Here is a 23,606-nt window from a genome sequence, read left to right as displayed (position 1 = left end):
AGTTCCTATTTAAAGTTAGATACAAGAATTATGAATCATTGAAAACAGCTACAAGAACACCTTCTTATAGGTGTTCTTTTCAGACACAGAGTCACTATAATATTTTCAAGGCACTTGCCTGGTTGACCTTTGCATATTTCCTTAGGACAATGGAACATGAATTTAATTTCTATTAACATGTGTCAAGGTAGACAGAAGGTAGAACATTACATTTATCCCCAATAGTAAAGAGGAGACTTTTGCTATCTTTTGGGGGAATTGAGAGTTCCATATCTTGGAATAAGGAATTTCTGAGTTGCCTATTGCTACTTAGGTCTAAAAATTTTCAAAAAGTACCAGTGGAAGAAAAATGAACAACAATAACAACAACAACAACAACAACAACAAAATGACCAGTGGATGGACAAAGGATTCATCCAGGGGAGCCTCCCCTCCAATCAGAGGTAATGGCAATTAGATATAGGACACCAAGACCTTAACCTCAGCAGAGAAGGCAAAGCTTAAAATGAAAGAGGAAAAATTGCGTGTATGTGTGTGTAAGAGTAAACCTATGTGCATGTACTTTTTACTATAGGGTTCTGTTACAATTAGGATGGCATTCCTCCTCTTCCCTACAAGTTATATCAGCAATCTGATATTTCTCTCATTATTTTCAATTATTGTAGCTGAGAATATGAGCAAGCAAATAAGTGGTTAATTTCTTCATCTGTTTAGCAAAACATAAAAACTTGAGAAGGATCATAAGCAGCTGATCCAAAAAAAAAAAAAAAAAAAAAAAAAAAAAAGGCAAACAGCATATCAACTGGACACTGTAGAGTGATATAATTAAAGCAGTTACAAATATTCAATCACATTAACAAGTCCCTCTTAGAAACTGGTTAAAGTAATTATAGGCAGTCTGTTGAAAAGGGAACCAGAGTAATTAAGGGAGGTGATTTAGTATACATTAAAAAGAAAGAATTAATTAAAAAATATTCATGGTCTAGTGAGAATTCTTGCTTGAAGAGAAAAACAACAGAAACTTTTGTGAAATTCTCACATTTTAAAACAAATTCTCACTGGACCCCAAGTACAGATTTTAAATTCATCTTTATAGAACAAAAAGAACCCAGTGAAATATACTTTTATAATACATTTAGTCTGTGATAAAGGCAGTTTTGATATGATTTTGGGAAAGTTACTTAAGTTATCATCTGTGAAGTGAGGATAATTATTATACTATATCATTAGACTATGAAAGCAAATGAGCCAATACAATGCAAAGTAAGTACAACAAAACCTGGTACAAAGAAAGCCCTCCATAAATTTTTACCGCTGCCACCATCACTATTATGGAGTTCTGCTTTATAGGTCATTATTAAATAATGATATATTTGGTAGGGGTACAGGATGGGGTATAGTTAGTTCTCTATTTTTTTTTTTTAAGCAGTACTAGAAATTGAACCTTGAGCATTGGCCTTGAGCATGCTAGGCAAGTACAATAACACTGAATTACATTCCATCCCTTCTAATTTATTTTTTATTTTGAGATGGTTTTTTGCTATGTTGCCCAGGCTGGTACAAACTTGTGATCCCATTGCCTCACTTTACTGAGTAGCTAGGATTACAAGTGTATACTACTGTGCTCAGCACAAAATTTGGTATTTAACATACATTAATTCCAATTTAAGTCTGGAAGCATAGATTTATAGAGATCTTTATAATTAGTGTACAATGTCATATTTCTTTGTGTGTGTATGTATACAAAAGTTTGTTCCCCTTTCGAGAACTAACAACATTATCTTGTAGTATTTATTTATTTATTTACTTTTGGTACTGGGGATTAAACACAGCAGCACTTAACCATTAAGCCACATCCTCAGCCCTTTTTAAATATTTTATTTAGAGGCAGAATCTCCTGAGTTGCTTAGGGCCTTGCTAAGTTGCCGAGGTTAGCTTTGAACTTCTGATCCTCCTGCCCCAGTTTCCTGAGCTGCTTGGATTATAGGAATGCATCACTGTGCCCAGAACCTTGTAGCCTGTAAGTGTATTACTTCTAAAGTTTTCCAAAATAAATGTTAAAATATACTCAAATGTTTTGATCTATTAAAATGTAGGGCCCAGGATTGATAACTTTAGCTGCCTCTACTACTTCTGAAGGAAACTTTCCTGAATTAATTGAGGACACAATTATACTTTGAATCATATAGCCTTATGATTCTTACACGAGTAAACTTCATGAACCACAATTTCTCTGTTTATATTAAGCATTTGAAAGCTGCATTACTGGGGCATTTAAAGTTTTTCCCCTGCCTAGTGTTGGGGAATGAACTCTGGGCATTGTGCATGCTAGGCAAGAATTCTGCCACTGAGGTACATCCCCAGCTCAGCCTGGGAAATAAATACCATGTAGGAGATATGGGGAGAGTAACTAAGTCACAAGCATGTATTCTTATATTGGCTTAATATTATATTTAGATAAATGAAGATGATTTTAACTTAAAAGTTTTGTGGTACTTCTTAGAAAGGATCAGAAATATTAAAGCAGTAATAAAGATACTGTGGTTTCAGCATGAACTGCCTCAACAAATCACCTTGAAGAGAGTTGGTAAATTCCTCCAAACACCAATTTATTTGTGTCTTGACAAAAACAGTGTGAGGCAGAGAGTTACTCAAAACATCAGACACTTTATGGTTTTGTCATTAAATTTGGAAAATTTGGTAAGTCACTTTAATTTCTGATACTTTCTATTTGTAATGTTCCTTAAGGTCCTTCTTTGGTAGATCCAGCAAAGAAAGGATATTACATCATTTGTAACATTTTACAGTGATCACGATCAAGAAGAGGTTATCAGTCCACTGAAACTCCATATCATGTACAACTTGAAGAATGGGATCCTAAGTTATATTCCATGTATGTATAATATGTCAAAATATACTCTCCTGCACACGTTTGTAATTCCAGTAGCTTGGGAGGCTGAGGCAGGAGGATCACCAACCTCTGCAACTTAGTTAGGCCCTAAGCAACTCAGCAAGATCTCGTCTCTAAATAGAAATGTTATAAAGGGCTGGGGACATGGCTCAGTTGTTAAGTAGCTCTGGGTTCACTCCCCGGTATCCAAAAACAAAAAACAAACCCCAAAACACTCTATTATCATATTCTAAAAAGAGCAAAACAACAACAACAACAACAACAACAACAAAAACCACAAGAGGATATCAAAAGTGGAGGGCAAGGATAATCAGTTCCATAATTATGCACTTTACAAAATTAGAACATTCTAAGAAAATCAAAAAATTAAGATAAATAGAGTAACTTTTATTTCACATAAATACTTGATACATAATTTGAAATGAAATAGAAGACACAAAAAGACAACGCTATACTGTACATCCTGACTTCAAGCCAGGAGAAATTCTACTAATGTAACTATGTTCTCCTTTTGTGAAAGATTGCTTAGAACATTGGTATTCAAATCTATAGTATATAATCTAGATGGAGACTCAAAAGATATGCATCTATAAAATAAAGGGAATAAAAAATTTTTAATGTTAAGTCACTATGACACAGTAAGGAAACAGAAAACCTACTAAGCATGAGAATCCTAAGATTTATTTACTCAAGTTCCCAAGTTATTGTTTTACTTTGTAATGATTAATAATGCTTCATGCTTGTAAGATATTATTTTAACTCAGACATCATGGTTTAAGTGATCTGCCTAAGGTATCATAGTAAAATGACAGCAGAGGAAAATTATAGAGGTGGTGTACCAAGTCCCATCCACAAAGGACAGGATCAGGTTGCTGTCCCATGAACACAGTAGTATAATTTTCAATCGCAAGGAGGGCTGTATCTTGGAAAACTGCTGAGCCAATACTTTCTATGACTAAGAGTACCCATGTATCTAAATGAGAACAAAGGCATAAAATTAGAACTACCAATCAGTCTTCACAGAAAATTTTAATCTGAGACAATTTGAGAAGCAAAATAAAAATGATAGCAAGAAAGTTTAACCAATAGGATAAAACAAACATCTACGATTCTATAGTTATGTAACTGAATAAAGTAAATAAATGTGGAAGAAATTTGTGCACCTTTATAGTGCAATTTCAGGAATGACAGAAATAGAAAATCCCAATAGTGGTAAGTGTTTCAGGAAAACATCACCAATGAATACTGAAAATAACATAGAAAAATATGATGAGCAACAGGATATTTATATAAGCTCAGAGATTTTTTCCACAAGAAACTTATTAATTAATTATAAAAAGAAAGAAAAGTAGCTTTGTAGTGGAGAAAACTTGCAGATGCAAGTGTGTAAAGTTATCACCAGTAATGTACACATTGCTGTTATGAGCCTCCTGATAAGCTACACTAAGAAGCAAGACATCACTGTTGTGGTATTCTTGCCCTGGAAAAAAAAATTGTATGTAATTATGAGGAAACATCAGGCAAGTCTAAACTGTGGAATAATCTACAAAATAACTGTCCAGTCCTCTTCAAAAATGCCAAGAAAGACAAAGACACTAAGGAAATATGTTAGCTAAATGCAACATGGGATCCTGCAATGGAGAAAGGGCATTGGCAGGATAAAATTCATTCTGACAAAATTTGAATTAAGTAAGTAAGTAGGTGATAGGACTGGATCAGTACTGAAATAAAATATTAACATTAGGAAGCTGGATAAAGGGTATATGGAAAAATTTTTGCAGTATTTTATGAACTTTTCATAAATAAAATTATTTTAAAAAGTTTGAATTTATAAAGGGATACAAATAGGAAAAGAACTCAAACTATCAGTATTTGCAGATTTACATGATTCTATATTTAGAAGACTCCAAAAATTCCACCAGAAAACATCTAGAATAATAAATGAATTCAGCTAAATAGCAGGATATAAAATTAACATTCATAAATCAAATGCGTTCCTATACATCAGTGATGAATACACTGAAAGAGAAATTACGAAAACTACCCCATTCACAATAGCTTAAAAAAATACCTGGGATTCAATCTCACTAAAGAGCTGAAAGACATTTACAATGAAAATTATAGGACACTAAAGAAAGAAGTTGAAAAAGATTTTAGAAGATGGAAAGATCTCCCATGTTCTTGGATAGGCAGAATTAACATTGTTAAAATGGCCATACTACCAGAAGTGTTAAACAGATTTAAAGCAATTCCTATTAAAAGTCCAATGCTATTCTTCACAGAAACAGAAAAAGCAATCATGAAATTGATTTGGAAAAATAAGAGACCCAGAACAGCCAAAGCAATCCTTAGTGAGAAGAGTGAAGCAGAAGGCAGCACAATACCAGATCTTAAACTATATTACAGAGCAATTGTAACAAAAATGGCATGGCATTGGCACCAAAACAGATATGTACAGAATAGAAAACACAGAGACAAACCCACATAAATACAGTTATCTCATACTAGACAAAGGCACCAAAAACATATTTTGGAGAAAAGATAGCCTCTTCAACAAATAGTGCTGGGAAATCTGGAGATCCATATGTAATAAAATGAAATTAAATGCCTATCTCTCACCCTGAACAAAACTTAACTCAAGTTGAACAAGGACTTAAGCACTAGAACAGAGACCATGGGCCTAATAGTAGAAAAAGTAGGCCAAAATCTCCACCATATTGTGTTAGGAACTGACTTCCTTAACAAGACTCCTAAAGTGCAAGAAGTAAAATCAAGAGTCAATAAATGGGATGTCATCAAATAAAAAGTTTCTACATAGCAAATGAAACAATCAGTAACATGAAAAGAGAGCCTGCAGAATGTGAGAACATCTTTACTGTATGCACCTCAGACAGAATATCAATCTCCAGGATATATAAAGAACTCAAAACTTAACAACAAAACAAAACACACAAATAATCCAATCAACAGATACTGATCTAAGGAACAGAATGACACTTCACAGAAGAACAAATACAGCTGATCAACAAATATATGAAACAATGTTCAACATCTCTAGCAATCAGAGAAATGCAAATCAAAACTACACTGATATTCCATCTCACTCTAGTCATAGTGGCAACTATCAAGAATATAAGCAACAATAAATATTGGCAAGAATGTGAGGGAAAAGGAACACTCTTACTTTACTGGTGGGACTGCAAATTGGTGCAACCAATATGGAAAGCAGTATGGAGATACCTCAGAAAACTCAGAATGGAACCACCATTTCACCCAGGTATCTCACTCCTTGATCTATATACCCAAAGGATTTAAAATCCGCATACTACAGTAACGCAGCCACATCAATATTTATAGCAGCTCAATTCACAATAGCTAAACTGTGGAACCAACCTAGATGCCCTTCAACAAATGAATGGATAAAGAAACTGTGGTGTGTGTGTGTGTGTGTGTGTGTGTGTGTGTGTGTGTATACTCCAGTATTACTCCAGTATTACTCAGCCTTCAAGAAGAAAGAAATTATGGCATTTGCAGATAAATGGATAGAGCTTGAGAACATCATGCTAAGTGAAATAGGCCAATCCCAAAGAATCAAAGGCTGAATGTTTTCTCTTATATGTGGATGCTAATTCACAATAAGGGGGTGGAGTAACTGGGGAAGAGCAGAGATAGTTTGGATTAGATATAGGGGAATGAAGGGAGGGGAGAGAGTATAAGGGTAGAAAGGATAGTAGGATGAATTGGACATTATTATCCTATGTGCATACATGATTACATGACCAGTATAAATCTACAACCAGAAGAATGAGAAGTTATACTCCATTTATGTATGATGTATCAAAATGTATTCTAGCCATGTATAGCTTATTTGAACAAATAAAAAAGTTTGAATTTAAAACAAAATTTAAAAATTCATTAAAAAGAAAACAGACTCATATTTCTGGGGAAGAATAATTATTATGAATGACCTTATCTTTAGTATTTGCTTTTCCAAATCATCTACAATGAAGTGTATGACTCTTATGATTAAGGAGGAAAATATTCTCTGAGATGTTACTTAGACGTATCAAAAATATTTAAGAAATGTAAGTATCAACCAAAGAAACTATACATAGAAATATCTAACAGAGCTTAAAAGTACCTAAGTGAATTCTATCTGATGGTAAATTTAGAAAGATTCCTTTAGAGTGTGGTTTATTAGATAGACTTTGAATTACTATTGTCTGATGAAAGAAATGTGTCAATTGATTATACATCATAACTTCTGCATGTAAAATACATAAAAGATTATAATACAAAACCAATATTTCTGTGAGTATGCAATTTACTTCCTCTTACACCTTTTCCCCAAGCATTTCTGACCCCAAGAGTTCATTAACAAGTCAATGTTTGCATATGTATGGGGAGTTACAAGAAATACAAATGAGCACCCAGCACCATCATAGCTAAAACTTAGGAACTTTTAACCTTTGCTTGTAGAATGTGACTAATAAGGAATGGTAAATCATCTTCCTAGAGAAATAAACTATGTGTGAGTTATAAAAGTGTGTCAAAAGGTTTGTGTTACAGCCTTACTTCCCTTCTAATTTCTGATGCCTTGTGTTTACTGTTCTATATTTATTTTCCAATTTTTAAAATGAAATGGTTATTTTTAAGTAGCAGGATTGTTAGAGGCTCAATATAAAGCTTCAAATATTTGAGAAAAACATAAAGATTAAAAAGCACTCCAAATCCCACAACCCAGAGATGGCTATTAATCTTTTTTTTTTAAAGAGAGAGAGAGCGAGAGAGAGAGAATTTTAATATTTCTTAGTTATCGGCGGACACAACATCTTTGTTTGTATGTGGTGCTGAGGATCGAACCCGGGCCGCACGCATGCCAGGCGAGCGCGCTACCGCTTGAGCCACATCCCCAACCCCTAAAGCTTCAAATATTTGAGAAAAACATAAAGATTAAAAAGCACTTCAAATCCCACAACCCAGAGATGGCTATTAATCTTTTGGTGGAACCCTTCTGGATCTTCTTCTCTCAGGTATATCTTTACATACGATACAAGCATTCCAAATAGATGTAGAATTTATAAAAGGAATTGTAACATTTTGTAGTGTTCTATAACCTGAAAGACACTTATGTTATTTCTAAGCTTTTAATTTTGCAAATGGTGCCATAATGTACACACTTGTACATATATCTTCACAGATAGACTTACTGTACTTTTAAAAATACCTGAAGGCTTTTGGAAATTCTAAAAATTATTTATTCCAGGAATGTTCAAAAAAGTATAATGTATAAAAACAAAATCTTCATAATATGAATCCTATCAGTGTGCTTCCCTCACTTAACCCATATGTCCCACAATCATCATCTATTATACAGCAGCTTCTTCCTTCTAGTTCTTCCGGAGAAAAGCCCTGGAATCATCTTTGGTTTCTTACTTCTTTTAAAAATCTTTGTCCTATTGATTAGCAGAGTCTATTAGTCCTCCTTAAAAGGATACAACCAATTCTCATCAGCTTCACTCATATTAATCTGGATCAAACACCATCATTTCTTGCCTAGTCTAAGAGCATTGAAGGTATGAAAATTTCATTGATATGGCTTCAGATTCCACATTGCAGGTAAACTTCAAGAAATAAAACTCATCAAGTTTTTGGGTAGTATCAAAAAAGAATATTCACAATTTTCTGAAAAGGCTATGAAAATATTCTTTGCTTTTACAATTATGTATTGCTGTGAGGCCAAGTTTTCTTCATATACTTCAAGTAAAATAACATCTTGTAATAGAACTTTGTATTGACAAGAGGAGGTAAATCAATCAGCTGACTTTTATTAAAGTTATCTGCAAAGAATAAAACAATTCCATAATTCTCACTAATTTTTTTGTTGCCTACAAACACAGTTATTTTTAATAAAAAATCACATTTATGTTAACATATGATGAACCTAATTGTTATCTTCAAGTGAAGGAATAAATAATTGAGAATTTCTCAGTTTCAACTACTATGGGAAATACTGATAGGTATAACTAACAACCACAAGTGAGCCAATGCTCTAATGGATTCCTTTTCATTCAATGTAAACTCTAAAATCCCTATCATGGTTCATAAACTCCCTATGTGATCTGCATTTCTGACCCCTGAGTTCATTAACAAGTCAATGTTTGCATATGTATGGGGAGTTATAAGAACCCTAAAGAGAGAAATAGAAGATCTTAGAAGATGGAAAAATGTACCCTGTTCATGGATAGGCAGAACTAACATCATCAAAATGGCGATATTACCCAAAGTTCTCTACAGGTTTAATGCGATGCCAATTAAAATCCCAATGGCATTTCTTGTAGAAATAGATAAAGCAATCATGAAATTCATATGGAAAAACAAAAGACCCAAAATAGCAAAAGCAATTCTAAGCAGGAAGTGTGAATCGGGAGGTATAGCGATACCAGATTTCAAACTGTACTACAGAGCAATAGTAACAAAAACAGCATGGTACTGGTACCAAAACAGTCAGGTGGACCAATGGTACAGAATAGAGGACACAGAGACCAATCCACAAAATTACAACTATCTTATATTTGATAAAGGGGCTAAAAGCATGCAATGGAGGAAGGATAGTATCTTCAACAAATGGTGCTGGGAAAATTGGAAATCCATATGCAACAACATGAAACTGAATCCCTTTCTCTCGCCATGCACAAAAGTTAACTCAAAATGGATCAAGGAGCTAGATATCAAATCAGAGACACTGCGTATGATAGAAGAAAAAGTTGGCTATGATCTACATACTGTGGGGTCGGGCTCCAAATTCCTTAATAGGACACCCATAGCCCAAGAGTTAATAACAAGAATAAATAAATGGGACTTACTTAAATTAAAAAGTTTTTTTCTCAGTAAGAGAAACAATAAGAGAGGTAAATAGAGAGCCTACATCCTGGGAACAAATTTTTACCCCTCACACTTCAGATAGAGCCCTAATATCCAGAATATACAAAGAACTCAAAAAATTAAACAATAAGATAACAAATAACCCAATCAACAAATGGGCCAAGGACCTGAACAGACACTTCACAGAGGAGGACATACAATCAATCAATAAGTACATGAAAAAATGCTCACCATCTCTAGCAGTCAGAGAAATGCAAATCAAAACCACCCTAAGATGCCATCTCACTCCAGTAAGATTGGCAGCCATTAGGAAGTCAAACAACAATAAGTGCTGGCGAGGATGTGGGGAAAAGGGTACACTTGTACACTGCTGGTGGGACTGCAAATTGGTAAGGCCAATATGGAAAGCAGTATGGAGATACCTGGGAAAGCCGGGAATAGATCCACCATTTGACCCAGCTATCACCCTCCTTGGACTATTCCCTGAGGATCTTAAAAGAGCGTACTATAGGGATACTGCCACATCGATGTTCATAGCAGCACAATTCACAATAGCTAGACTGTGGAACCAGCCTAGATGCCCTTCAATAGATGAATGGATAAAAAAAAAGTGGCATCTATACACAATGGAGTACTACGCAGCACTAAAAAATGACAAAATCATAGAATTTGCAGGGAAATGGATGGCATTAGAGCAGATTATGCTAAGCGAAGCTAGCCAATTCTTAAAAAACAAATGCCAAATGTCTTCTTTGATATAAAGAGAGCAACTAAGAACAGAACAGGGAGGAAGAGCATGAGGAAAAGATTAACATTAAACAAAGACGATGGGGGGGAGAGAAAGGGAGAGAGAAGGGAAAACATATGGAAATGGTAGGAGACCCTCAGTGTCACACAAAATTACATAGAAGAGGTTGTGAGGGGAAAGGGGGGGAAACAAGGGAGAGAATTGAACAACAGCAGATGAGGTAGAGAGGGAAGATGGGAGGGGAGGGGAGGGGGGATAGTAGGGGATAGGAAAGGTAGCAGAATACAACAGTCACTAATATGCCATTATGTAAAAATGTGAGTGTGTAACTGATGTGATTCTGTAATATGTATTTGGGGTAAAAATGGGAGTTCATAACCCAATTGAGTCAAATGTATGAAAGATGATATATCATGAGCTTTGTAATGTTTAGAACAACCAATAAAAAAAAAAAAAAGAAATACAAATGAGCACCCAGCACCATAGCTAAAATTTAGGAACTTTAACCTTTGCTTGTAAAATGAAGAAAAGCCCTGGAATCATCTTTGATTCCATTTCCTCTTCAATCTGTACTCCTAATACTCTCAGACCTCATTTTTAACCATTTTTCTCTCTCTTTTTACAGTGGTCTCACTGATGTTCCTTGAATATACCAAGTAACTTCTACACAAGAGACTTGGCACTTGATTCTCCCAGTGTTTGTAAGACAGCTTTCCAGAAGCCCCAGGGCTCTTTCTCTTCCTTTAATTCTTATCTTAAATGTCATTTTACTAGTGAGCCAGTCCTTATATATCATATGAAAAAACAGTACAAAATGGAACTCTCCATCTTCCTCTATATTCTCTTCACTGTGAGATATACACATACATATACATCACCTATCTATCTAAAACTCTTTCTCCATATACATATGTAAATTTTTTTTTTCTTGTCCTACTGGGCATTGAATCCAAGGCCCTAAGCATGTTAGATAAGTTCTTTATCACTGAGCTACATCCTCTAAGTTTCTTGGGCCGGCCTTCAACTTGTGATCTTCCTGCCTCAACCTCCTGAGTTGTTAGGATTGTAGGCATATACCACTGTGCCCATCTTGACTTACATTTTTAATGGCCAGTCTTCTCCATCTTGAGTGAAAATCTATAGGAGCAGAGATTCTTGTTTTGTAAATTATGATATGCTCAATGCATAGAAAAGTTCTTGCCTTTAACAGATTACAGCTGAATGGATGTTGAAACTGTTATCTTAATGTACTTCTATCTGCTTTACCTTTGAAAATTCTTGATTTGATTCACCACCATGTGTTTTTCAACAATGTTAAGTAAACATTTTTAAACACAAGCACATTTTATCATAAAACAGGCAAAAAAGGGCAGAAATGATAGAAGAAAATGTAGATATTAAATGACATTCATACCTGACATACTCTGAGAGCTTGGTCCAAGACTGTTTTGGTGTCAGTGTCATAATCTGGGCAGGGTAGCATGGCTCGACTCAGGTGCGCCTGAAGCAGGAGATGGGCTTTGGTGTGAGGACTGTCAAATGAATGGGGATTTAATTCAACAGGAAGACATTTTGCCAATTCACTGTTCATATGATCTTCATTGTGTCTTACTGGCAAATCTGTGAATTCTTCTGCATCCTGTAAAGCAAAACAAACAAATCCATATATATACACACAAATACGCATGCACATACATATATATATGTCTCTTGTATCAACATCATAATAATTAATGCACTCCTCAGCTTTACCTACTTTTAAACATGGCTTAAAGAAACCGTAAATAACCATATCCTTTAGAATTATGTTTTGTTCATTACTATAATAAATATAAAGCAAAAGCTAGTAATGTACAATATTTCTGAACTTCAGGAGTGCTTTTTTGTATTTAAGAGTTAACAAAAATAATAGAGGACTTACTAGGCATTACACATTATAATTATGGTGAGGTCACAGCCATGAACAAGAAACTGTGAACCCATCAGGGAAAACAGGCAAACAACTTCTAAAAAGTATAATGAATATTATGATATGCTACATTCAGAGTGCTGACAGGACATTCAGTTTGGGGAATCTACTTATTTTACAGGGTCAGGAAAAGTTTTTTTTTTTTTTTTTTAAAGCAATGTGTAAGTTAAGATCTGGAGAATAAGGAGAAGAAATAAGGTAAGGCACGGCTGGAGAAAAAGACAAAATTAAAATTGGTAAGTTGAGCAAAGGGTGGAAAGTATGTTCATTAACTTAAAATTTATTGTATCTATTGGATTATAATCCAGTCTCGAAAAAATATTATGCTTACACTGCTCTACTTTATTAGTGTGTGAAAGAAAAGTCTTATTCTTCCAAATATGTAGTTGAGATTCACCCTGCTGCTGTTGATATGAAAGTCCTACATCTACAATAACATTAATTGGATGTGTTAATGTATATAATTCTTTGGTATAATTACAATTATAATGTATATAATTCTTTGAATGATTAATAGGGACAGGATTTACTCTTCCCTAGCAACTGCATCCCCCCTATACACAAACAAAAGAAAACATAAAACATATGAAACAGTGACCTTCAAGGCATTGAAGATAGGGGTAGCTATGCAAAACAGTGGCCCTTGAGACAGAGAAAACAAACTAGGTAAGCTCTAATATTGCCCCAGAATACTACATGGAGATTTTCTAGGAAATGGTGCACAGAAGAGGAATCCAGAGAATTTGGAGGACTCCCCAAATTAAAGAGATGAAGCTGAATGTCCAAGTGGATAAAGTATGCATTACAGTGTACTAAAGGAGAGGGAGAGGGAGTGGTCTTAACTGGCAAGGGAGAAGAGAGAAAATGAATGTGCACATAAATGCCAAAGATCTGCAGGGGGTCAACCATACATTTTTATTCAGAGGTGTACTAAACAGTAAAAAAATCACACAAAGCTAGAAAAAGAATCATGCAAACCAATTACAAGAAACAGTGTCCAGCACTCAGTGTCATGAATAATGCCTGTTCCCACCACATTGACCAAAGACACTCATAATTCACAGGGTATAAGGTGGAGATGATCTTGCCTAAGGACTGGGGAATAATTAGCTCTACAATGATTACTACTTGGGACTTACCTAACAAATGATAAGAGCAAGAGCTAAAGGATCAAATGCTTCCAAGAAATTTAACTACATTCCAGAATAAAGCTCAGGACAATTTATAGGAATATAGATACACACACTTCACTTAAGAAGGTGAAATTTACAATGTATGGCATCCAATTAACAGTTACCAGTGATGCAAAAAAGCAGGAAAACAGGATCAGTAGTGAGGAGAATAATCAATCAATGGAAACTAACCTAGAACTGGCACAGATCTTAGAATTAGCAGTCAAGGACACTGAACTGTTATGCCAACTGTATTCTATATATTCAAGAGACAACTATTCAAACTTCAATATCTCGAAATAAAAACTATAATATTTGAAATGAAAAAATGCACTGTACTTTATTAATGGATGAATACACATTAAACAAGAAAACAGTGAACTTAAAGACATTAAAAGAAACAATTAAAAGTGAAACAGAGAGAAAAAATATTATGAGGAGTGAGACAACTTCAAGTGTCCTAATGCATATTATGGAAGAAATGCATACACAAAAAAGAAGTAATGGCTGGACAGTTTCCAGTTCAATGTAAACTATGAGATAATAGACTCAATCAGTTCAATGAACCCCAATCAACAACAAATGAAGAAAACTATAGTAATTAAAATTCATCACAATTGAATTATTGAAAACGATAAAGAGAAAACATAAAAAGAAGTCAAAGGAAAAGCTACATTATATACAGATAACAGCAGATTTATACAGATAATTTGTACATTATATACAGATAACACAAATAACAGCAGATTTCTCATTGGAACAATACAATAAGGCAACAGTGGAGAAAGACGAAAAGGAGAAGGAAAAAAAAAACAAAAACAAAAAACAAAAACCCTGTCAGTATAGAATGCTATATCAAGAGAAATAAATCCTTCAAAAATGAAGCTGGTCATGGAAGTTGATGTCTGTAGTCCCAGCTACTTGGGTGGCCAAGGCAGGAGGGATGCTTGAGCTCAAGAATTCAGGGCTAGACTGGAAAACAAAGCGAAACCCTGTTTGTTAAAAAAGAAGCATTTTTAAATATACAAAAGCCGAAAAAATTTAAAAAGATACGGTTCAGGCAGAAAATAAATTATACCAAATGAAAATATGGAGCTTCATAAATAAATGAAGAACATTAAAAACAGTAATTGTGTAGATAAATATATTAAAAAATTGTTCTTATTATTTTAATATCATTGACAACCAACTGTTGAAACAAAAATAATAATAAGTGTATTGTGGAGTATGTCATTTGGACATAGACTGTAATCAGTTGCTATTTTACTGTAATGGTTGCTATTTAATGCAACCATTAAAGCAGCAAAACAAAGTAGCTATAGCCAATAAGAAACAACCCCAAAGGCCCATAAGACAAAAACCTAAAAAACCAAAACAACAACAACAAAAAGCAACCAGAACAAAATAAAAAAGCTCAAAACAAAAAAGAACAAAGAACAAATGAGGTATGTAAAAAATGTTTTTGTACCATAATAAAATTAAAAACCAACAACAGGTCTTTGGAAAACAAATGGCAAGACTATATACTTTGACAGAGGTGATCAACAACCACATTTAAGGTAAATATTTTGAACAATCCTTTCTGAAGTCAGAAATGTTTGCATAATAAAGCATGGCTCAATTATATGCTGTGTATATTACATACACTATACATACACTTGTACATATACATAAATATATACATATATGGACAAGTATGTTAAAGTAAAAGAACAGAATAAGATACACTATGCTAATACTTGTCAAATGAAAGGAGAAGTAGCTATATTTATTTCAGACACAGTAAGTTTCAGAGCAAAGAATATTATCTAGGATGAAGATGGTCATTTTATAAAGAAAGAAATTAGTCAGCATGACATAGCAATTGAAAACATTTAGGCTTCAAATAACATGAGGAAACATTGGTACAGGCACAAGAAGAAATCTAAAAAACACACTTCAAAATAATCCAGGAATCAAGGAAGAAATAAGAAAGGAAATTAGAAAATATTTTGAAATGAATACAAATAAATGCACAATTAGATTTTTTTGACTATCACTTGGAATTTACAAAACTACATGTCTATGTTTAAGTGAAGAAATGTCTTAAGATAATGACCTTAATTCCTATTTTAAGAAACTAGAGAAAGAAGAACAAATTAAACCCAAATAAGCAGAAGAAAGAAAATTTAAAAAAAATTAAAGCAAAAATAATTGAAATAGGAAAGGAAAACTAGAGAGAAAAATCAGTGAAACCAAAATCTGGTTCTTTGAGAAGATCAATACAGTTGATAATCCTCTAGTAGACAGATCATAATAAAGAGAGAGAAGACATATACCAATATTAGGCTTAAGTTGTGGGGACACATAACTACACATTTTACAGATTCTAAAGGATAATAATAATATGAATAGCTTTATGCTTATAAATGTAGAAATAGATACATGTACAAATTCTTTGAAAGACATGAACTACCAAAATTCACCCAATAAGAAACAGATTATGTATTAAATAAATTGAATTTGTCTTAAAAATTTTCTCACAAGGAAAGTTTCATGCCCTGATGGATTCCCTAGTAAATTCTACCAAACAGTTAAGGTAGTTTTAAAACCAACTCTACAGAAATCTTCCTTGATAATTAAAGAGGAAGGAGTCATACATATAAATGCAAATTTGATATTGTGATAAGTGCTATGAAGATGAGATATGAAAATAAAAAAGAGGTCAGCAAAGGAATTTGACCAATTTAGTAGGAAGGTTGAGAGGTTCCTGAAGAAAAAGACAGTTAAGCTAAGAAACACAGGATGAGCAGATAGAAACTTGATGGGGAAAGTGAAGAGTGTTCTATGATAACTTTCTCCCAGGAGAAAGGAAAACGTTAAATTTAAGATGCTGAAAAATGCCTACAAAAAGTTTCTATTCATTAAATATAGTATGTTAAAAACGTATCTTGAATATTATTTGAAACATTCTATTGAACTCCACTAGATATGTATTTGTTAATTAAGTCTCTTTTAAAATTTAAATACAATAGTCAAAAATATCATGGCTATTCTATAGTATTACTTTTGACTTTTAATGTAAGAATTTACACTGATACCTTAGCACTTATATTTTCCCCTATACGTCATCTTGGTTTTCTTTTATGTATGTCATTTCACCTCTTTTTATTTTTTTGAAGACATCTGCCAAAAAGAGGTACTAACTATATATGATAGTGCTCTTATTTTTAGACTTTTTGGTGAATTCAGGATTGAAGAATTTTTACCTAGTGACTGACCTATTTCAATCTCATGTCTAGCTTCTGTCCAAATGCCTATCAGCAAGTCCACTTATTATCCCAGCCTTGCCAATTGGTTTAAGAAAATCTGAAGAGCAGAAAGGGAAGAAAATAGCTCAGAAATCTAAAACATGATCTATTCCTTCAAGGAAATTAAAATCATATTGTGAAAAACAATTTATATAGATGAATAAGCATTTTAAGTGTAGAATAAAATATCATTATTCCAAAAAGAACACTGAAGAAAAGTGGATGTGTTGGAAAGTTTCCAAGAAGAGCCAGTGTTTGTTCTAGGTTTAGAATAATTTGTAGAAGAAGAGAGACTGAGAGAGATTCTCTGCATTCCAGGAAAGAAAACAGTGTGTGTAGATCCATAAAAACAGTTCAGGACAGTCTAATGTTTAAGCTTTAGGGATGAAGAAAATGATGATGCTATTAATAGTAGAGAGTTGGGAACACTCAGTGACCAGGAGCTTTCTGTTAAACATGCAAAATATATTTAAAGAGAGGGCAAATTAAGACAGTTGGGTGGAGGTTGTGAAGGAAGAAGAAATCAGCTTTAAACCAGTTTTAAAATGTACTTACACTTCAAATTATTTCTCTCATTCACAAAGTATGATTCTTTCTGATATTTTACTGGAGAAAAAGCAATGGCTCTTTTAACATTCAAAACGGAATTGACTCTTCAGGTCCCAAATATGTAGGGAACAGGATGAGTTTTACAAATTATATGAAAAGTTCAGTTAAAATTTTGTAAAGTAGAAATTTGAAAACACTGTCATATACATATAGTATTGTACTTCTCTCGGTACAATCTTGTTCAAATTTAATTATATACACTATTTACCCCTTTCCAGAGAGAGAGAGAGAGAGAGAGAGAGAGAGAGAGAGAGAGAGAGAGAGAGAGACAGCAGAGGAGGTTGGGAGAGGGCAGAGAAAAATAAAGAGACAGATAGATAGGTAGGTTTTCATAATTCATGGAAGTGTAAACCTCTTTCTAAAGTGAATGTGATTCTAGTATTCAAAGATGCACATTTCTAATATAGCATGACCTTTAAATACATATTAGTTACTTCATCTGGTGCTAAAGAAACAATGATCTGCTCCAATGTTAGAGGAAAAACTAGTGGCTTTGAACTCACTGGGAGTTGAACAGGGCTGACTACACATAATCATGCTTATTGTACCTGTGGGGTTATTCAGGTAACTCTGATGATCATAGATGCTTTTTGTTTTAGTTCCCTCCTTTGAATCCCAGTTCCATGTTAGATGTGACTCCACTGCTTTCTAAACCATGCCAACTCTTCTTCAATTATCCGATTTATTGCTTTAATCCCCTTCTTTACTAGGATTGGAAATTTGCTTACTGTTAGCAGTATCAGTATTAGATGAGTCTGCTAACAGCTGAGTACATTTCAGGTTGGAAAAAATGCTCTGCAGAAGACTCATTTCAGTTTAATAAGGGGCCTCCAGACCTTTACTGTAGGTTACCCAAAGATTAAAAAAAAATTACTAAACAAAATTTAATTCAGTGATTCCTCTTAAACATTGAATAATGTAATCTTTCTAAACTAAAAGTTCCTTAATTTCTTTGTAAAAAAATACACTTAAAATATTAAAAGTACTTTAACAGCTACAATGGGTAGGTCTTATTATGCTGGGTAATTTATTTATTTTACAATTTATTATTACATTATATTATTTATTATTACATTATATTATTTATTACAATATATATTTATTTATTATAATATTTTTATTTATTAAATATATTATTGATGGGTGTATACACAATGCTGAACAAAAACAGATGAAGCTCTGAAGTCTAGTGGGGAAACCAAACCTTAATCAAAATTGACTATAAATAAATATAAAGTAATAACTGGACACATGGGATAAGGAGGGATGCACATAACAAGTGGGTTGGGAAGGAATCTCTGAAGAGGTTATGAATGAACTGAAAGACTGTAAAATTAATTTAAAAAAATAAAGGTGGCAGAGGGAATAGATTAAGGTGTGAATTTCAGTGGATAAGGGGAGTAACTATGAGAAAATACTCTTAAGAAGGCTCACAATTATCATTACTTTTCAAATGCAAGTTATGTCTTCACATATACTTGATAATAAAACAATCTGAAAGGGCCTACACTGATTTTATTATTAAATATATGCTTTTGGGAAGGAAATTCTTTTCCATTATTAAATGTGACAAAGGCAACAGTTTTTAAATCAAAGGAGTTGACATTGATTTATAAATGTTTATAAACTATCAATTTAATTTGTTTCTATAGTTAAAAATTGTCCATAATAAACAGGTTTCATCAAGAACTATTACTTCATTTGAGGATTCTTTTTTTTCTGCTTCCAGTGTTTAAATTAAAGGGTATCCAAAGAATGTGTAATAAGTTATTCATCTCCTTGAAGAAACTGTACTTCAGAACTGATACAATAGTTCAATGTGGATCTACAGTTCTGCCTTTTACAAGCTATATGACCTTATGAGGGTAACTGTACCTACCCAAATCCCAAATTCCTTGTCTTAAATTGGGGTATGGTATGAGTATTCAATGTAATAGTTTTTATGAAACATTTGAACATGGAAAGACTTTCTGTATATGTCAGGCATTATAATAGTAACATAATATAATACATCTGATATCAAATAGGACGTTGACTAAGTTTTAAGATTCAATTATTTCAGTTTTGTTCTATAGTTTTCACTTGTAAATCTTTATGATTACATAAGTATACTTTATTATCTGAAATAAAATTCATTTGCCGTTTTTTAGAAATATCATGCATCTTACAATGTTAAACTTCTTAAAATGTTAGAATATAAGTATTCATACTTATGCTTTACAAGTAATTGTATATTCATTTTACTTAAGCAATCATACAATTTTTATGTAATTGTGTCATTGAAAATATTGTTTTTTTGAAAGAAAATATGCTTATAATACAAAAGACAGTTAAATTAAAGATAAATTATTCAGGAATTGTATCCTCTTGAACTACAGATTTGATATTGTGGGCTTTCGTCTACAATCTCCAATTAGGTTTCTTTTAAATCCATATTAATTAAATGTTCAAAAAAGTACAACAATGGGTGTGATAAGGAAACATGCTCTTTTCAGAGCACCTAAATGGAACTAACTCAAAATACTGTTGAAAGGGGAAATGATAGAATCATTTATACTATACATTTGGTGCACCTTTTCTGAAGGAAAAGTTACATTACTTTTAAACCCTATATTGTTTTCTAATTAAAAATCAAATGCCTATGAACCATAAGAATGAACAATAATATTATTGCTTTTAAATCTAGCAATAGAAATATTATTAGTTGGCTTTTGTTGTTGTTACTGGTGGTAGTGCTTTATTATGGAGTCCAGAAGCAGATTTAAAATGAAGAATGACTGAAGACAACTGCTATTTAATCCTCAATTGCTCTGCCAGACCCTCCAGTGAGAACCATGGTCACTTATTTCTGGAATTCCATTTCACAATTTTTCTAAGCTCTTTAGTATGTGACATGGCTTGCTTCACCACTTTAGTTAGCTCTTGTGTCCCTCAAGTATTTTACCTGGATGTTTTAGAATACTTTACAAAGGAGATTTTTTTTTTTTTTTAATTTGATTGACTAGAAAAGTAGCAATCTCAGGATCAGCAAAGCGATCTAGCAAAATAATCAAAATTCTTAGTTAAAAACAAACAGGCAAACAAAAACCCTTTCTAGCCATTTCTTCCTCAGTAGGACACTCTATTTACCTCCAAATTACTCCTCTAATTTTAAACAACTTGTCTAGTTAATTTCCTGTGTGTGATCACTAACTGTAAGTGAGGTTCATTTTCTTATCTACATCATGTAGGTAATTAAAGGAAATTGAAAGTGGGTAGTGAAGCTTTTATGCAACTGGGATTGAAGCTGAATGGAGGGCAACAAGGTCAGTGGACTCCATTATATTTTTATGTGAGAGGCTGGTTTGTCTCCCCTGTCCTTGTTTATTTAGTGTAGGCTGGATAGACTACGAACTGCAAATCTGTGTCTCTGATTTGCCCAGCTGTCCTTGAATAAAGACATCTTCCTCTGCAAATGCTAAATGACAGTGATTGACAACCTATGATGAACTCTGCTTGTAACCCCCTGCTACTGTTTTTAGATTACAAAAGAAAAAAGCAGAATAAAGAAACATCTTTCATAATCACATCAAATGGTCCCTGCTGTTCACTCAATACTTTTCATTTTGTTTCCCTTTTCATTACAAACCTCAATCTGTTCTACAAATGCTATAAACTCAGCTACTTGTTTAAAATAGTAAGTAAAAAAATGTGTATGTATGCTACTACATTTTGTTTGTGTTTTACACTGATTTTTAGTTTACTGGAGATACACATTCCTACACAATATTTAATTCACATAATCTCACAAAACTTACTTGTTTGTTCTAAGAACAACCTGCAAATCTATTCTGCTGAGTTAGGTCTTTCAGACATTAGTTGGCCCCTGGGTTTAGTTAGGGCTCCTGTAGTTTTATTTGATATGTAGATCTTACAAGGACTTGTGGCCCTTAAATACACTGACTGTACTTTACCTTTTAGATTTTTTAAAATAAGAAACTGATGAGTAAATACTTATAATTTACTTAAGCTTTTTCTTTACTGAAAAAGTGTATGAACAAATGAATGTTGTTTGAGTGTGTGTGTGTCTATACACACACAGTTTTTTCAGGAGCACTAACTATCAGAGTCGCCTTTACCTAAACAAATTTCTTAGAGAGGAAAGATAAGGCTAGGGTGAATTCATACTTGGTCTCCTGCAAATGTTACGTAACAGTTAACTGATACTTTTGTCATTGCACACATCGCTGCCTACATTGAACTCACTAAATAGCAGACAAGAGGGCACTTGTACAGTGGGGATGGCAGCCTGATCAATTTGAGAGACTAAAGAAGCTTTATGCTATAACTTAATCTCTGTCATGGGAAAAGTAAAACTTATAAAGTTAATGAGTTCTAGACTTTAAGTAGCACTTGATTAATTTGTAACATTCTGAGGCGTTAAAACAAACCAAAATTAGTTTCTCACATTCCAGTGCTGTCTTTTGGCTACTGAAGCTTTAGAAAAAACATTTCAGTAAATTTCCCTGATAGGAACCGCATTTAATTTCTTTACTTTCTGAAGTATTAAATTGATGGGGTATTAGGCATTTCATAATAACATTTTAAAAAGAATCTGGAATTTATCAGGTTCAGATATATTATTTCATATTGCCTTTTATTCAATCTATTAAAAATGGTGTTATAACTTTTTTTCTACATATCATCTAATTATATGTAACTGATGTTGTTTCAATATTTACAACATGTACTTTTATTAAAATAATCTATTCAAATTAACTAAATCATACACTATCATATGAACAAACTTATAAACTTAACACTTATAAACTAGACTTTACATGGCATTTACATTCATAAAATTCAGTTTAATGTATACTAGAAATAAACTTACTACTTTAAAGACAAACATAAAAGAGCCCTATATTAAAAAAATATTTATTACAAACTGAAAAATGAAGATTTACTTAATTAATCACTAACATTATTTTTCTAATGTGCACTTAATATATTTCACTATAATAAAGTGTCAAAATAATTTCATCATATAAAGATGGCAAAAATATAAATTTTGCTGAATAGTATTATAATTTCCCCTAAGATCTATGTGTGTTCCTTTTAGGACTTATATGAGTACATGTATCTGATTTGTATCAATGTCTTAAACTTATGAACATATGTTTGGCCTTCAACCAGTTTAGGGAAAGCACAGAATCAATTGCCAAAAATAAATATGAACAAGAAATAATACATTATTCTTTCCATTGTAAGAAGGACCACCTGGTTGACAGCTGGATTTTAAGGGATCTTATAATAGTGGGTACCAGCAGGACTGTTGTACTTAAAATAATTTCAGTGGTAAGAATTCCATCAAGAACTTCTATTTCCCAGGATTTATAGCTAAGTCCTTAAAAAATTGCTCTTTGATGAAACTTGAAAAAAATTCCTCAGTTTTCAAGGATATAATAAAAATGCCTTATAGCTTAACAATGTTTAGATATTTTCCTTTTAAGAAGTAAAAATCTTGAGACTATTAGGTCTAAATACTAAAAGGGGATACTGAGATTAACCACAATATATTATAATTGTATAAGGTCAAAAGTCACATTCTACAATCTACTTTTAAAAAGAGAAATAAACTTTTCCCTATCATCTTTCTTCTGATTTTAAAATTTCACATATTTATTGGAACTTTAGAATTTGCATTTCTATAGGCTAGGAGAATATATTAAACATAAACAAACAAACCCCCTAAAACAAAAATTAAACCCAAAGAGGAAAGAATTAAAACATTCTAGTAAAACACTTGTGCTCTATTTAATATTTATTGAATATTTTTGTTCTAGGAGTTAGAAAATGCATGTACAAAAAATTAAATAAATCTAAAAGTAAAACATTAACATAGGCCAGTATAAAAAAATCACAATAAAATACAAGAGTAATTGCAAAATAAATGATATATAAACTGTTAAAAATTTAGAAATATCCATTGAGGCTGAATTAAGAAATATTTTGAAATGGAGCTGAGCCAAGATGGATGGAT

The 23,606-nt window shown here is 32.9% G+C and overlaps 1 protein-coding gene across 3 annotated transcripts in view; it reads right to left on the bottom strand.

Moving 5' to 3' along the window:
- Nucleotides 1–23,606, bottom strand: part of Ascc3 (activating signal cointegrator 1 complex subunit 3) — a 363,263-nt gene that overhangs the window by 22,497 nt on the left and 317,160 nt on the right. For all 3 annotated transcript variants that reach the window (XM_076858390.2, XM_076858389.2, XM_076858391.2), the window contains one exon: nt 11,959–12,183. In XM_076858390.2, the coding sequence (XP_076714505.2) occupies nt 11,959–12,183 (225 nt within the window). The remainder of the gene's footprint in view (nt 1–11,958; nt 12,184–23,606) is intronic.

The sequence above is a fragment of the Callospermophilus lateralis genome, chromosome 6 (assembly GCF_048772815.1).
Source record: "Callospermophilus lateralis isolate mCalLat2 chromosome 6, mCalLat2.hap1, whole genome shotgun sequence".
Lineage (NCBI taxonomy): Eukaryota > Metazoa > Chordata > Mammalia > Rodentia > Sciuridae > Callospermophilus > Callospermophilus lateralis.
Note: the sequence above shows the minus strand (reverse complement) of the source record. Positions and strands in the feature narration are given on the sequence as shown.